Source organism: Mastacembelus armatus, chromosome 21, assembly GCF_900324485.2.
Source record: "Mastacembelus armatus chromosome 21, fMasArm1.2, whole genome shotgun sequence".
Taxonomy (NCBI): domain Eukaryota; kingdom Metazoa; phylum Chordata; class Actinopteri; order Synbranchiformes; family Mastacembelidae; genus Mastacembelus; species Mastacembelus armatus.
This window is the reverse complement of record NC_046653.1, coordinates 12514353-12531913: the sequence shown is the minus strand read 5'-3', so window position 1 is coordinate 12531913 and position 17561 is coordinate 12514353. Positions and strand designations below refer to the sequence as shown.

Below are 17561 nucleotides of genomic sequence, written 5' to 3'. Positions count from 1 at the left end.
CACACAGACACAGACAGACCGACTCTCAGTTCCCTTACGGCACAATATTTATTCAACAATATACAGATCAATTTCTCTCTAGATATCAGACTGATCTTTAGTGTTTTATAGTTATCTCGCTCTCACCTTTGTACATGTATTTACAAGATTTAAAATAAGTCTCTCCATTTATACAACATCAATAGTACAGTGTTATCACATCTTACAGCAGCTTCCCTCGAAGCGTCTAGATTAGATTCATCACTGATAATCGGTTTGTATTTCATACACCCACTGATGTCTTTGAGCCACAGAGCAGCAAACTGACAGATGGGCTCAACATGCACCAAAGGTCCAGGTGTGGCTTTCTCTCTGTGGGGGCAGTCAGATGACAAATGGATGGTTGTCTTATTTCACCCACGAGTCCTTCTCTCTGTAGCACCACAAAAGGGTGTATAAACAGAACTGTTAAATGGGGATACTGTTCTGGACTTGCACCTTAAAAATCAGCTTAAATGTATCAGCCCCGTCCCACCCAACAAGGATCAGTAAAAGCCCATGTACCAAAAAGGAAAAACAAAGGGGGAAAAAATGTTGCATAGAATTGATTCTGACCACAAGAAATAAAATTTTGGTGCTGCTGTTTTTAAAATGTGGCTTTTTGATAAAACTGACACCTCCCAAAACCCGTAACCTCTCTTTTTTTTTTTTTTTTTTTTTTTGAAAAGAAAAAATAAAATAAATATCTGTACCCTTAGGCTTTAACAAAAATAGCATTGTGTTGGATGTGACATCACACAGAAATACTAGTTTAAAGAGACTAAAACCCTGCATTGAGTGTATACACATCTATATATATCTTTTCAATAACTATCTTGAGGAGAGTGGATTGGATTAAAGTGCATTATACTGTATGAAAACAAAACCCACAGTTATCACATGCAGGACAGGAAATGAACTTGGTCCACCAGCAGCGATGGCTGTCCAAGTACAAATTTAGTAAGATTAAGATTTTCACCACTTAAAAAAAAAAAAAAAAAAAAAAAAAAAAAAAAAAAAAAAAGACTGTTTTGAAAAGTAAGTGAGGATTTCAGAGCTTACGATTTTGCTAAAATTGATGGAAGGTGCACTCTCCAGCCATAACCAAGTTTTACTGACATTTGCTGGTTGGTGTTCATTTCCCATCCTGATCACATGCAAATAACACCAGACAATGAGGGATTACTCTAAGTCAACACATAGTACCAACATGGCTGCTGGTAATCTCGGTCAGGGGCACTCATATTAATGACATGAACACGTCACCAGTTTTAAAACAGCAAAAAGGTGCTACTCAACTCACAGCAAAAATACAGCAAATGGGAACACCGCTCACTGGGAGCCACACAGCATAGGGATGACAGCAGACAAACCAGGTGAGAGTGTGAACTGTAGCTGCACTCCTCCTCTTCTTGCACAGTCCAGTCAAACAGGAGGAGGTGAAGGAGAAGGAGGAAGAGGCCAAAGAGCTGATGATTGAGGCTTCATGGCCTGAAATGTTTAAGGCTAAAGTGCACACAGGACTCACTCAGGACCAGGAGCAGCAGCTGCGAAGGTTTCCAGCATGGCAGGAGCATGAGTGTGTGGGATTTTCACTGCAGACTTGACTGACTTCTATATACATTAATCATTCGCTCTTGTTTTAAACGAGCACATCACCAGTAACATGAGAAATGCAATACAACGGCTGAAATCTACAGTACACAGACGCATAATATAACGTTTTCACATATGAAGTACAACGTGTCAGACATTTGTGGTGAACGAAAGGAAAATTTATGGCAAAAAAGGTGAAGCTGCATCTAAGGGCACGCTGAGCCCTACGTCCAAACATCTCTTTATTGTCCTTTAATCTTAAGACAACTGAACAGAAAAAAATAGGCATTTGAACACACCCCCGCTAAAAAACAAAACAAAAACAAACAAACAAAAAAAAAAAGCATTTCCTTAAGATGATGAGGTGTATTGGCACATCTGGCAAAGAGAAGGACGAAACTCTGGTTTTGCTCGCCGCCTGTTTCATGCGTCTGAAACAGCAGCGCTCTGCAGGGCACAACACATGCAAACAAGCGCGCCATTTTCAAATCACTGTGCCTGAGCAGGGAGCTCTACGAGAAGGCTAGCTAGCACTGTGCGCAGATGCAGGCATTTTAACAGCAGAGAAGATCCACACCATGCACATGAGGATAAAAAATTGCACTTTGAAAATCATTACATAAAAAAAAAAACAAAAACAAAAACAAAAAAAAAAAACAAGCAGGATATTTCTAGGGAATTAAAATAAGGTAAATCCCAAGTGGTGGCTTTGATATATGAATAAAAATACAAAAACAGTCATGTTCTTGTTTTGCAGCTAGATTTTGTGCACAATGTGATTTAATTGAAATGCAAGGCCTAAATATTCAGTCACAACTCCTCATAGGAACATAGTGTGAAACCATATTGGTCTCCACTATATAATCTCCCACCTGGCTAAACGCTCCAGTTTCAAAACCTACTGCGGTCTTTAAATCCTGCATCAGATTGGGAGACAGGTGTCTGAGTGGCAGGTGAACACACAATGAGGTAGAACAAAATGTTTCATGAGCATCCAATCAGAGCACAAAGCACAACACGATCGTCATGTTGACTGCTGATGCCCTGTGAGTAGTATGAGCCTTCAGAGGGCAGTAGTTCACCGCTTGTCAAAAATGACCCCACACACCAACCTCAATGCAGACTGACAAACACCAAGTGCTTTCGGAAGGCAGGACCCATTAAACGGTTTGAACCAGATCAACAACCCACTATAAAAATACCGTCACTGCCTTTAGCTTCAGACACAAACCTGCACATCTACAGTGTTTTAATCCAGTTTTCCCACAAAATTCAGCTTCAGATTTTACATAAATCACAAGACAGACTCTTTCCTCTTGTAGCTTCAAAGTAGCTATTTCTTCAAATTTGTCCAGTTAAAAGCTTGGGGCCAGACAAAGCCTTTCCATATTCCAGTTTGTTTTTACAACTTTATCTTAAAAGTGTGATTTTTACACATTATTACTATTACTGGCAAAGAATAAAATAAACATGGGCTTTGGGACTGATTTCTGTTAAAGTGAAGAACAATGAAAAATGCTACTTTCTTTGGATTGTGATTTTAAAATAAAAGTTTTTTTTTCTTTATATATAAAACCATTTATGCCTAATTAAAACAGCAATTAACAAGGAAGATAGTCAGCAACTATGATTGCACATGAGCCCGGGAATGAAAGGGGAAGGAATGAAGAGAAAGAGCAATAATCTCCGCTCTTCTCCACATGAGCGACAGTAAGTGTTATTGCTGATTCAGTCAGAAACTCAAAAAAAATCTAAAACGTCATATGTCCCCTGCAGTTCGTTCGTCATCCTTCTGAATTTTCTCTCGTTTCCTCCTTTCGAGGGGAGTTTCTCTGCGGGATGTTCAGTTTGGTCAGTCAGGAGGATGCGGCGACATGCTCAACATTTCTACACTCGACTGTAGTTAACAGCAGCAGACAGTCATGATTTACTGCTATTCTCTCGTTGCATTCTCAGTAACTCTACCTACCAGTATCAGGTGCAGGTTTTGATTGTAAATTTAACTGATGTTATAAGGGTGGAGACACAACTCTTGATATCTGAAGATGAAGACACACACACACGCACGCACGCACGCACACAGATAGATAGACAGAACCTGTCATGGTAGGGCTGTAAAGAGTCACAGAGAGAAATGGAATGAGGATGTGTTTTGAGTAATTTGTGTGTGTGTGTGTGTGTGTCCACAATATCCCACAGTGCACGTTAGACCTGTGATATGATCTGCATGTTGAAGCTCGGGGAGCGTGACTGCTTGGTGAGAGGAGCTCCAGGAGACAGGAGGTCCTGGGCATCCTCTGGCCTGATGAGGTGCTCCTCCTGCAGGCTAATGGTGGAGTGGCGGTGGGTGCCGCTGCCTGCTGGAAGCCCTCCTTCCTTATCAGTGCCTCCCTTCGCCAGAATCGCCGCTCGCTCGTCCTCACTTCTGTTCAGATTTAAATTCATGCAGTCAAAGGACTTGCTGGAGGAGGTGCTGCCAGTCCGCACCAACGTGGGTCCCGCAGGGAAGCTCAGATGCTTCTTTATGGGGCTCAGCTGAATGGCATCCAAGGTGATGCTGGCCGGAGGTGACTGCTGCCTCTGGTGATGCCTCCTCACTACAACCTGGTGATCTGCTGACAATTCTGCCTGTTTTTCGGCCGCCTTCTCTCTCTCCTTTTCTCTCTCCCTCTCCTGCTCTCTCTCCCTGTCCCGAGACAGCCGGGCTGTGATGGCTTTCTTGATGCTGCTGCTGCTGCTGTTTAGGCTGCCACCCCTCTGCCCCATGCTGCCGCCCACCTTGGTGCCGCTTGGCTGGCTGCTGTTGGACGCCCCTGAGGAGAAACCCTCGTCTGGCTCATTGATGTTGAAGGAGTCCTCTCCGCCGCTCATACCATCGGCATCTGTACGCAATCATGAACGAACACACACAGAAAGAAAGCACGATAGACAAGCAGAAAAGTGAGTGAAGTCAAATGATTGTGTGGGTTTTACTGACAAATTCACCCTGACTGAATGCTTTAAATCCAGGAAGCATATTAAGTTTATTTTTAGATTTTTTTTTTTTTTTTTTTTTTTTTTACACCTGCAAACAACCTCCACAATAATACTATTAACTGCTACTACTGATAGCAGTGATGTTAACAGCCTGTTGACACACTCTAAATACTCCGAGCAAAAAGAGTAATAATGTTTACGGAGTTCATAAATAATGCTGAATAAATTAGCCGACTAAATTACTTTACTTCCAGCAGGCCGGTGCTAAAACACACACAGACCCTGCTGCTTCATTAGCTCACTCATTATGCACCAAACACAAGAACAGTTCAATACAGGACTCACTGACCTTGAGCCTGGATTATCTGATGTATTCAAATCAACAGAAAAATTGGACTAGCTGGAAAAGCGAGAGTTCAATAACCTTCCTCATAACAGAGCAGACCTTGAATAGTAGAATAATTAAGTAATATTCAATATATAATAAACATTAAGAATTTATATCTTCTGATAATTTGGTGGAGACACAAACTCAAAATGATAAATCATTTCTAGTCCATATATGAAATCATTGTTTGAAAGCTGAAAGGGAAAAAGATAAGTTAGGAGAAAAAAAAAAAAAAACAATCATGTTATATACAGTATGCAGGGTAAAGCCTGTTAAAAGAAGACATAGGATCAGTTGTCTGTCTCCGTCATGCATTGTTGGGACAAGCGGAATTGGACGACAGGGAATGGCAGGCAGCACCAGAAAAGAAATGGAGAAACCGAGAAGATCTGGACTGACATGCACATATCATGAGGAGAAGACACATGCTCTCCTGCCCCATCCCTCACTCCTCCTGCAGCTCTGGCTGGCAGAGACAAGCCTGCCAATCTGTGGAGAGCACTGAGGCGAGCCCATACACCTCATCAGATCAATAGCACTCCAGTCAGGGCTGACAGTCCACAAGGCTAAATGGGTCAGTCTGCAAGCCATCACAAGCCAACTCAATCCTGAATGAAGTCTAATCTTTAACAAACAATGCTGCAATTACATGTACTATAACCACGTTTTTGCATGTTTTAGCCTTTTGACCAAAGTTTTGCCTGCATAATGCATTTAAATGCCTACTCTTGGATTCTAATCAGGCAAACATGAAGATCAGCTGGCAGAGCCTGAAATGTGTTTTAGACAAAAAGTACAATGTCAGTTTTGTACAATTAAAAGTGCTAACTGGGCAACTGCTTTGTAGACAGGAGGGAATCAATAAAAAAAACACAAATTGTGGAAAAGTTAGTGCTATAAAGTAAATGCAATTTGTAGTCAATGCGCTAAAATGTGAAAAAATAAAATAAAACAATATGTTAATCACTGCAATACAGCCCTCTGTCTTTACTGGCACATTTCTATCTAATGAAAACACCTCCAGGATTCTTGTCACCTCAGTTTAACTAAAGATCAAGATGGCACTCAGACAAAAACTGATCATAAAGCCAGACAATGAGCTGATCTTCATTCATTTCAAGATCACACATGGAGATGGATACACAACAAGACAAAATGGGCCATAAAAAGCTTAAGGACCTATGCAGTGGGATGATCTTTACTGTACAAATAAGTGGGTTTTGTAACTTTGACAATATTCAGTCTGTTCATTTGGCCTTGTCATTGAAGGGCTTTGTGTTTTAGCAGAAACTACTGAAATTTGTCATAGCATGCACATGCAGTATGAAGAGCTCATTCCCACTCACTGAGCTAAGATAAACGTAATATGGTAGAACATAAAACTGGCTTACAGTAACACTGGTCGACTAAAAAACAAAATGGCAGGTTGCTACTTGCATAATGGCAGCAGCAGATGGGTGCTGCTGGCCTGACTGACCCAAAACGTACGGTGCCATCAAACACTCTGAGGGGCAGCACAGAAACAAGATGTTGGGAAATCTGTGCCAGTTTGTGAAACTGATGAATTTGCCCTGTTAAAAATATATAAAAAAATTAATCCATAACACCAATTAGAAGATATGGATAGCTGAGAGTAAAAGGTCAAATGACAAACTGGACACTGAAAACAAGCTCAGTGAGTGACAAAGGCAGCACTCTCAAGTACGTTAGTGCTATGATTAGGAAAAAGAGAGTACGTGGAATGATGACAGGCCCATGCTAAATGGCCACTAGCCACACTTCCTTCAAACCCAGAATAGGGACTCTTCCACTTTGGGATGAGACTAGGAAACAAGCTATGGCAGGGGTCTGCTAGTAGAGAGGTTGTTGGCTGAGGGTCATATAAACTGGATGAGTTAGTATACTCTGGGGAAGTGAAGAGGCAGCCAAAAATGGGAACAGCAGAGTTAACCCCCACGAGTTGCGGAGGGGTAGGAGGAGGAGGTGGTTTAGGAGGATGCAAATCAAAAGGGCACCTCCTCCTGAGACCCTCTCTGCTGTGAGTGTCTGCCCCTGTCCCCTACCCTCAAGTGTGATGGGGGGAATGATGCTGCTGCTGCTGCTGTGGTGGCTGCTAGCCTGCTCCCCGCTCTTCTCTTTGGCTGCTGCATCCCAGGGAATGTGGTGGTTGTGCTGGGCGAGGCTAGGAGGATTGACGGTGAGGCTCAACTCTGCATCGCTTGAGTAGTCAAAACAATCTGGGAGTCAACAACACAGATGGGGAAATGTGTTTCTTTAGTGGCAGCAAGCTGCAACCAGTTCAGGCCTCATCACGGGCACAGCAGGAATAACAGTGGTGTCTGATGACTGGTGAGTAGATTATAAAATGTAGAAAAATGAAATGCCCCATTAATTGACCATCTACTGGCTAAAATGGAGCCAGTAGACTCTACAGGCACCATTTTGTCTCTTAAACCACCTTGATTTAAACTGGTGATACAAAGCACAGCACACACTTGATGCACAAAACGAGCGAAAAAGAGCAATAAGGAGCAGTGAGTGGCACGAGCACTGCAACACAGACTATATGAACACAAGGACATACAATAACAGACATGAAACACCATTTGGACAGTGCTAATGGTGTGACTGGTTTACACAGAAAGCTGTTCTTCCTTCTCACTGCTAAGGACAAACACCAGAAAAGTATCTTTCTCACCAAATAGCTCCCTCTTGAGGCCTTTCACAGATTAAAAAAAAAAAAAAAAAAAGAAGTAACAGCTCATAAGGTTAACAGAACACTGATCCTTTCCTTGCATATCTTCTAGTCCAGCCTACCCAGGGAAATTAATAAGGATGACAAAAAAGTATTGTAATGGATCTGCTGTGCTACTACCGAGATCTTTCTGTGTGCTGCAGTTAAGATGACAGATTTTTCCTGCTGTTCCCAGGATGTCAGTCTTACCCTCTCTCTTCCAGCGGTGGCGCCGAATGGAAGCGGTGGTGATGGCCGAGATGGAGATGCGGCTAATGGTGGGAGTCACCTCCACCTGAAGCACCTTGCGCCCCCGTGGTTCATCGGGAGCGCTTTCTGGCAGCGAGTTCTTCATGGCGTTCCCCAGCTGCAGTTGACACGTAGACAGATGCAGAACAATACGCAATCAGGAAAGTATTACGAGAAAATTAAAAATGTTTTAATGGTTAAACGATGACTGAGTTAAAGATCTAGTGTTTTTGCTCCACAGTTATTGCATTGTATGTAATTAACAGCATGCACCCAGTGCTGCTGGTCTTACCAGTAGAGGCTGAGAATAAAGCTCCAGCTGTGCTCTGTACAGAATGTCCTCTAGAGCTTCCCGCCCCATCTCCCACTCTCCATTGTATCTACACATCATAACACAAAACACAAAAGCACACACCCACATTTTATTTCATGTTGTGAGCTTATTTAAGTGAACAGGAGTGTCTGACAAGACGCCACGATGACTGAGTCCCATCCCACCAGAACTATTATTAGTTATTCATTAATGCCTGCAGCTACAGTTAGGTAGGGAAAGAGAAGTTGGGCACATATCCAGACACAGTGATTACACTTCACTGTTACTATTCACCTCTGTTGCCTGTCAAACCTATTAAGCATTCTTTCTTGAAGCTATTGTTTTCAAGGGAACACACAAATTCTTTGTGTAGCGAAATGTCAAGTGCATTAAAAAAAAAACAAAAAAAAATCTGTGTCATACCCTGCATTATTGAAAAAAAAAAAAATACAATTTTTAGATTGCTGACATCTGGAAAATGAAATTAAGATGACTAATTTGTCCAAGGTTAGTCCACTGTAGTAATATAAAAAGTAATTAAAATGCTTTTTTAAGGCAACAAAGAAGAACCACAACCATTTAAAAACAATAAATTACCTCAGTACTGATACACATAAAAATTAAAAAAGGATTAAAAAAAAAAAAAAAAAGGTGAAATAACTCTTAGAATACTGCTGGAGATCACTGATCTGAGAAATTATTTATTAAAATGTCTAAACTATTAAACCATTAGTGCTCATTAGGCAGAATGCTGCTTGTTTTGCATAAAGATCACCTTGTGCTATAAAGGAGAGCTCCTGAGAACACCTGGGAAAAATGAACACTGAATAAAATTATGTGAGCAAAAACAAGATGATTGCAAGTCTGTTATTGATCTTGTTTTTTTATCACCCTGTTCTTTGTTCAGGATCAAAGTTGTACTTTGCATAAGATGATAATACTATATCCCCATATTCAGTCAAGAAGGATAAGAGGAACAGCAACAAAACATTAATTAATTGCATATAAAGGAAGAAGACCTGCATGGCTAAACTCTCTGATCTAGTCCCACAAATGCTCCAATATACACAGCCAGGGACAAATGTATGAGATTCCCTTTAGACTCAAGATGAAAAGAATGGCATCAATGGGCAGGTGAAAGACTCCCTGATGTTGCGGAGGCTGAAAATTTGTTCCAGAACACATTTTTAAAAAAAAGAAGAAGAAGAAGAAAACCACAATGGAGTTTGTCTATTTTTATTCTATATATTTGTTCTGATATCCTTGCAGGACATTCCTGCTCTCTCCTCATGTGGCATTACAGTGCTGTAGCATTACTGGACATTTTAAGTCCTAAATCCCAGCGTGTCCTCAGCAGGGTCCAAGGTCCCTCTGTAGGCATGGAGCTGTGGATTCATGTTTATCTGCCCTTCATGTGTGCTCATTTGTGCCAAGGGTGAATATGAGAACACTGGCTGGTAGTGAGGTGACCTATGGTAGGGATTACTATAAAGGCTCCCACATGCACACAGTCTGTGTTTTTTTCCCAGCTGCACTGACTGCTTCAATCTCCTAATTGCTTCTCTGTATCCTCATGGGACGACGAGGCAAAATGCATACTCATTCTCTCCCACCCTCCTTACTACACCGTCTTCAACAGTACTGATTCCAGTCACTACCACATCGGAGGATCCATCTGTAAGGAAGAGCTGTCATCGAGGACCTCTAATCAGCTTTGCAACGACTCTCCTAATATGGGATGAAATCACCTCTTGCCAGTGTAATCGGTCTGTACAATGGGGAGCCTCTATCCTCGATAGAGTGCTAACATATGTTGTTAGATTTTTTTGCAGTAGATCACAACAAAACTAGAGAGACTGCCATCATCGGTGGCAAACATCAGAAATGAGAAACCATTTATCTAATTTATTATCTATTTTTAATTCATAAACTAAATCTGTATTATTATATCTATTAAAATGAGGAGCAAAAGTGAGATCATCTTCCTCCTCCCAATAATACATCAGTATGAACCTACAGAAAATTATTACCGGTACCTAAATTTGTAGGGTGCAGCCACTTTCAGCTGCCAAACTGCTTTACTGCTTGTAAATTGACTGTTTAGTTCAACATCACTGCTCTTAAAGTAGGCTCAAGCACGCAGTTGATTTCAATGAAAAAAGCTCTGAGAAGCATTTTTGCAGCAGGAAGACACTGTAGGTAACTAGTTGGTGAACATTTTAAGCAGTTAGCAGCTGAAAACCTACAGATATTCCCTTAGGAGTTAATACAGACAAAAAACAGAGCTAAAAGACAATGAATGTTGAAGTTACATCTGCCTGTTGGCCAAAAACATGACTTCAAATGAATGATGCTCTGTAACTGCTTCAGTGCTGAATGTTTAAGTATCTGCTCATGAAATTTCCATATTAACTTATAATAATATGCCAAATCTTATGTCAGGTTTAACAATACATACATGGCATGATAAACAGCAGTCAGCATCTGCACCATGAATTCGGGGTCCAGCAGCACACGGTTGCACGGTTCCCTCCAAAGCTTCTGCTGCTGCCGTGGGAATCCACATACACATAACCTGAGCCGGGAAAACACACACAGTTACATGAGTAAAGAGAGTAAAGGCATTCACAGGCACAAACAAACACAGGGGGTTTAGGAGAAATAAAAAGAAAAAGGTTTACAGAGTCCGAATGAGAAAGTGAAAATCAGCAACTACTAAGTGCGAGGTGCGACACATTTTAACTGTTTTACACTCAGATGTCGGGCAAGTTCAGACAACGCAGTGCTTGGGGGTTTACACTGTGAGGCTGAACTCAAAGAAAGACAGCATTGTTCTCATGCCCTGAAATCTTCACAGTCACAGCTTCCTCTCTGTCTAGACTGAGCTTGCTTCAGGCGTTGTCTGTCTGCTAGCTCACAGTAGGAAAAGTCTGCATATCCTGGACTGTGTGCACGCAGCAGTGAACAATCACCAGGCAGGAGATCCACTACGGAGCATCATATTGTGTATTCCACATCGATCCTCTCTCTTCACTCCAGGCCATTTCATAGTTTCTAAGACAGACGGAGTCAGACGGGTACCCAGCAGTGACACTTTCCCTTGGCCAATCGGACGACTGAGCTCTAATGAAATCGCACTTATCAAATCCTCCTGCACAGAAGACAGTCAGTATCGAGGTCAGGTTATGGCTACAGGGTGCAAGAGGTGATTTAATTCTTGTTTCAGAAGAGAAAGTAATGGAAGTAGGAGGAGGCGTGGATGGTCGCTATCTAGGTATAGGAAACACAAATCTGTGACTGCAAAAACAAAGACAAAGCAAACACAAACCCTCTTTGAACGTGTGTTTTTCTCACCGTGAGCTCATTCTGCAGACTGACTGATAGGAAGAAAGGGGCATGTAGACCACAGCGGAGTTGTAGCAGAGCATAAGGAAACACAGCACTTCAAACCTATGGCCACAAAACACAGAAACAACCATAGTAACACAGACCCTCATTGGGTACCAATGAACTCAGTTCAGAATGAGAAGAGGTTCAAAATGTGAAAATCAGTTTTAATCTCAATTCAATTCAGCCTAAACAAACACACTGACATTCTAGGCAACATTTTCTTTGAGACACCTTTACTGAAGACAATTATGGAGAGTTGCTCAGGCCATTTATTGACTGTTAGTACTCTACTAAGGAAACTGATTACCTAAGCAGTATCAGTCCAAATGAAGACGGTGTGAGCCTAAATATTCAGGTCTGAAAACTAATATTATACACCATGTTAACTGGCCATAAAGTGTGACCTGATCTTTATTTAAATCTGAAGCACAGACCATCAGTGTGCTAAAGCTAATAATGCACACTGAACTTATCATCTTTTGTGTCTTAGTGCTTGTCGAATTAAATGCATGTCACTCATGGTTTTTATTAGGTACTTTCGTACCAGAGGAATCTTTTCATAATTCTTAGAACCTTTGGAGGAAGTTTTTTTTTTTTTTACTTCGGCCTTCCTACTGGCAGTGTCAATGCAAACAGATAAAAAGTCCTAAAGGTCTGTCTGAGATACATTTGCATTACTGGTTGTCTTTTATCTACTTTTCAGGCTTATCTTTTGACGGGAATTGAATCCACCAATCAATGTGCTCTACACATGTCACGGTGTGTGTATGTGTGTGTGTGCATGGTGATGCAGGACAACGGGAGGAAGACCTCGAGTGTAAGGGCCATAATTGACTCTCTGCGCAGGGGGAAGTAAATGGTCTGGCTGTATATCATCAGTTGGAGTGAGTCGGCACCTCTCGGGAGCTTTGGGCTTTCTACTTATAAACACTATCTCGGCCCAGCCGCACAAATGGATTTCCAGATAAACTATGGCCCTGATGAAATCCATTCAGTATATTTATGACACTCCATGTTTATCGTAGCTGAGGGGAGATGCTGCTCTGAACAACATACAGGATGACCAGTATTATCAGTGCCACCCTTACATTATCAACTCTGAGTTCAGATGTGTCACTGCAAACAAACATATGTGCAAAGTAGATCTCTGCTCATCTCAATAGCAGAATGATATTTCTGGCAGCAGATTCCAGCACGCTTCATTACTATGCTAAGATTAATATTCTTCCATAGCAGCAGAGAAAAAAAACACAAGAGCCAAAAAAGCTTTCAGGCCCGCCGAGTCTGGCAGGATGAGGCAGAACAAAGCAATGCAAGAAATTATAATTAAAAATGAAAAAAGAAATACGACATACTGTAGGTGATGCCATATGTATTTACTGCAGCCTACAACGCACCAACGTCTACTCAGTCTCTATTGTGACGTCTGTGCTCCGTCCCATATTATTCTTTCTGTGTCAGCAGCTGGTTGAGTCAGAGCGGTACCTGTTCTGAGCCGTGAAGGTCTCCCTCTGAGGGTGGAGGCCGCTGTACACCACTCTGATGAGGTCATGTTGACAGAGAGCCCCCTCTGTCAACGCCATGGAGCCCAGGCTAGAAGGCTACACAAACACACACACACACACGAGAAACACAGTTAATGAAACATTTTTACAACATGTCAGTAAACTGGTGGTGAGGATGGTGTGAGCCAGCAGGTGAAAACGATCTGCTGTGCCCTTCAAGCTGTTGATTGAAAAACTCAGGGCTTTGCAGTTGCGTTTTATTACCCTGGAGTGATATCACCACCCTGAACTCTGAAAACACTCATCTTTGACTGGGTTACCATAACTGGCAGCACTTGACTTTTTCGGCCCTGTTTATATGTTCCCAAATTTGAGAACAGATAGATTTTAAACCCATTGCAGATTGCAGGGCACCCTGCAATTTCTCCATTAAAATCTATGTGCTGTGGCTTTTCCCCTGTACTAGCTGAAATCATGTACTAGCCCCTTTCTTCAACTTAAATGCTATACTGACAGGTCAGGGTTCCCTGCAGTGTTTTACAATGGACTTTGGCCACCTTCCTGCACATAACAATCTCTCCCACTGACAGTATAAAAAGTAATATACCGTTATGACTTAAAACACTAGCCTGTGGGGAAAGGTGTTAAATTACACATCAAATGACACAGATTTAATGAATCTGGCACACATGTTTTTAGGTCATTATCTACAAAATAAACTCTTCTTCAGTACAAGATTTGGGTGATTTCCTGGGGAAAACCCAAAACATGCTAACCACTGTGCTCAATTACAAGAAAAAAAAAAAAAAAAAAAAAGAGTATTCGTCAGACATCTGACCTTCTTTATAGTTACATATACAATTACAGTGCCATTTGTAGTTTTTATTTTAAAACCTATGTAAATCTGAAATGATTTGTGATATTTGCCAATGTCTGCAACTGGCAAATTTGGTTCATATGGCAAAAGAAGGTTAATCTTAACTTTCATTCTTTCCTGAATCAAATACAAAGTGAAAGAGGCACAGGTAATTTATGTCCTGATGAGAATGCTGTATGTCACAAGGCCAGTTTACTCTTGTAGTGTGTGGAGAAAAAGTCACCTCTAAATTGAATTGATATTCTGTCCTAACTATCTCAGGAGGCTGTGCAGAGGATGGATTAATTCAGAGAGAGACTGGAATGTATGCTAATGCTGACGGCCTGGAGATAAGGCCATGTGACATGCAGAGCCGTACTACAACCTAGGAACCTTGTGACTCATACACACACATATGCGCAAACACACTCACATGTTCTGTCTCCTTCCTCTATGCTTTCTTCATTCTCTCAGCGTGGAAGGAAGAGCCTCTCGAGCTTGTAATTACAGCAATAAATCGCCCCCAGCTCATGCTACGCACGGCAGTCTCATCAACACATACACATACACGCACACATGCTGGGGCCACCATACTGTAGGAAAATATTCTGCACACTCGTTTTCTCTTCTTCTTGCTACCCCTTGTAAATGGTCCTGGGTCAGCATGTCCTGTTAAAGACTTTACTATTGAATTCCAGCTCAACATAACAGTCAATAGTGTGCCCTGTTTCAGCAGTCAGGTCAGAAGTTTGATATGTTACATAAGCCCAGCATGACAGAGAGTGTGACTAAAACCAAAAAGAGGACTGTATACCAGAGTTAACAATTGACCTGCTTAAACAGAAGCGTAAAGTGTAAACAGAAGAGTTTAAGGTGTCAAAACAAAATGGAAAGACTCAAAAGCAGGATGAAAAGTCATCTGTCACAGAGGGACGCAGTAAATCAGACAGCATGCCTGCACCTTATAATCTTTACTCAAAGGCATTTTGCGATAGCCCTTTGTTGCACACACAAAAAGCGACAGAATTATGTGAGAATCCGCCACAGTCCTGACATCCGAAGCACCGTGACACTTTAATACACATAAATGGTCTGGAGATGAGGTTAATGGAAATGGAGCACGGCCTTGGATACTGGCAAGGTGTCATTTTCCTAAAAGCTACTTAAATAAGTATCTCTAGCGCTCTCATAATCAGAGGGAAGGACAAAGAGATGAGGACACAGGAGCAAAGAAACACATCAAAAGAGACAAAGAGTACGCAGAAGAGTACACTAGAGTGTACCGAGCATGGTGAAAACCTCAAGCTAAGCTAACTGACAAGACACAGGCGTTCTACCTCATGATATATCGATGGTTTGGACAGAGATGGGATTGTGAAGGAGAGGAGCTTGCTGTTGCCATCTTTGTCCATGATCTCCTGCAACACCAAAGGACAGAAAGAGACAGAAAAGCTGTGTTAGCGATGGACACAATGCTCATCTACAGTATATTAAGAGTTATTCAGATTTAAATTTACATTTCTACCCTTTCTCTGGACTGGGTGAAAGTTGATCTTACTTTGCTCTATAAACCAATTATGTGCAACTGAGCAGGATGCAGGTGGTTTGGAAGAGCCTTAAAAGAAATAGTTTCTACTACATGTGACCACAGTAGATATTGTTAAAGGACTGAAAGAGGAATAATTACATGTAAAACATCCATCAGTTTTATCTCCAAATTTCATGGCAGAAAGTGGGAGAGTTGTTATATGATTAAATACAGATAAATGTGCCTTAATTGCAGTTAACAGTTTTTGGCTGATCAAAACTTGTTATTTTTTTAGGCTGCATGTTGTCATTGCAAGAATACGAATGCAAAGAAAACAGCAAATATCAGTTCATCCACCCACGAGTCTGAGCAGCCATAATCTAGGCTTTGGAATGTGGTACAGAAAACGCTTTTATCCCTTTAATCTCACATCCTCCCTGACATTCAGCATACTGTTGGTCCAGGCTACGCCCTGCCCTTCACTGGCAAGCAGTATATCTCTAAATATCTGATGGGACTGTTGAGAGCAAAGCTGTTTATCACAGCTCAGCGGGCAGTGACCATAGGCAAGAGAGGGTTCTGAGCGTGTGCAGTATAAGTGTATACATGTGTGGAGCGATATAGACATAGAGGAATAAATTATGCATGGTTATACCTTTAGTCGTGTCATCTTACATGGAGCTATTTCTATTGATATCTGTAGCTCTTAGACCATTTCCCTAAGGGTGTTTCCTGGTGATGCAATCTATCTTGGGTCTACCCATTAACTGGGCTTTTCCCTGGAGATGGTCTTTCATGTCAACACACAACCAGCCTCACTAATGTTCAACCTGTCTTAGGTCTAACAGATGACCAGAGATTTGCATATCACTGTGCTGTTTTTTTTTAACCCACACTTATAGTGTGAAACTGCAAAAACAAAAGATCCATTTATAGCATCTTCAGTCCCAATTCTCAGATGACCCACCAGTCATCAGATATGTTTCTAAGAAAAGTACTATCTTCTTGCTACAAACATAATATATATTCACTCATATCAGCCAAGAACATAGGTACCTGCAATTCTCAATCTATAATACAAAGACACCCCAAAGATATTGACAGTGAAATGGGTTTGGGACAGGTAATCTTAAGTGAAAATCATTTAAAAAAAAACAAAAAACCCTGTTTAGCTGTTCATCAGATCATGTGCTTGAACGGTTATGCCCACTGACGAAAACGATGGTGAGACCAATCATATGTAAGGGTCAGTTGCAGAGCACTGTCCATCATGTTGTAGGGAGTCGCTCTAAAAGACACCTCACATTGACACTGCTCAGTCGCTGCCTCTGTAACACGTTCATGTGCACCAGCTGCTCATGTAAAAGACAATTATCCAGTAGAAGGAGGAGTAATGCAAATTTCCTTATTATTTACTGATCTTTTCATTGTTTGTCATCCCTGTTTTTTTTTTCTTCACTCTGCATTTTTTATTTTGCAGCCCTCTTGATAACGTTAAATGTGAACATAAACATGTATCTCATAGTTGACATGTTTAGAATTCACAGGCCCAAATCTGTATTTTCTAAAAGGTCATGGCTTCGCCTCTCTCACCACGACCACCCCTAGACCAGCGGGGGTCAACACCCACCAGGTTATAGATGCCCAGGAGGAGGGCCTCAATACAGCCATTGCTATGGCGATCCCTGCTGGCAGTGACCCGTAGATATACCCACACCAGCTCAGGCAGGAACTGCAGGGTGAAGCGTCGCAACCGGTCTTCTGCGCTCCGGTACAGCTCAAACAGCTGGTGGCAAACAGGCTCCAGCAGCTGGAACAGGGGAGGAAATAAGTAAATACAAATAGCACAGCTCTGACAACTCACTAGAATATGCATTATGAGCTGCCAATTCGTGAAACAAATTAGTTGGTAATTAAAAAAAAAAAAAAATCCAAAACAAAGTTCAGGATGAGGTGAAGGAAAAGATGCAATTCTGTTTTCTGTCATAAACAGCCATGAGGACGTCAC

General features: G+C 41.5%; 1 protein-coding gene across 2 annotated transcripts in view; it reads right to left on the bottom strand.

Moving 5' to 3' along the window:
* Window positions 1-1050: 1050 nt before the first annotated feature.
* The window catches only part of LOC113123438 (protein FAM126B), a 35924-nt gene continuing 19413 nt past the window's right edge, over window positions 1051-17561 (bottom strand). The window contains exons 5-13 of one of the 2 annotated variants that reach the window (XM_026295511.1): window positions 17184-17363; window positions 15363-15443; window positions 13150-13265; window positions 11629-11724; window positions 10733-10849; window positions 8254-8341; window positions 7923-8079; window positions 7042-7215; window positions 1051-4496 (exon numbers count right to left, since the gene is read on the bottom strand). In XM_026295511.1, coding sequence (XP_026151296.1) covers window positions 3820-4496; window positions 7042-7215; window positions 7923-8079; window positions 8254-8341; window positions 10733-10849; window positions 11629-11724; window positions 13150-13265; window positions 15363-15443; window positions 17184-17363 — 1686 coding nt within the window. In that variant the 3' untranslated portion in view covers window positions 1051-3819. The remainder of the gene's footprint in view (window positions 4497-7041; window positions 7216-7922; window positions 8080-8253; window positions 8342-10732; window positions 10850-11628; window positions 11725-13149; window positions 13266-15362; window positions 15444-17183; window positions 17364-17561) is intronic. The other variant, XM_026295512.1, reaches the window with a different exon arrangement.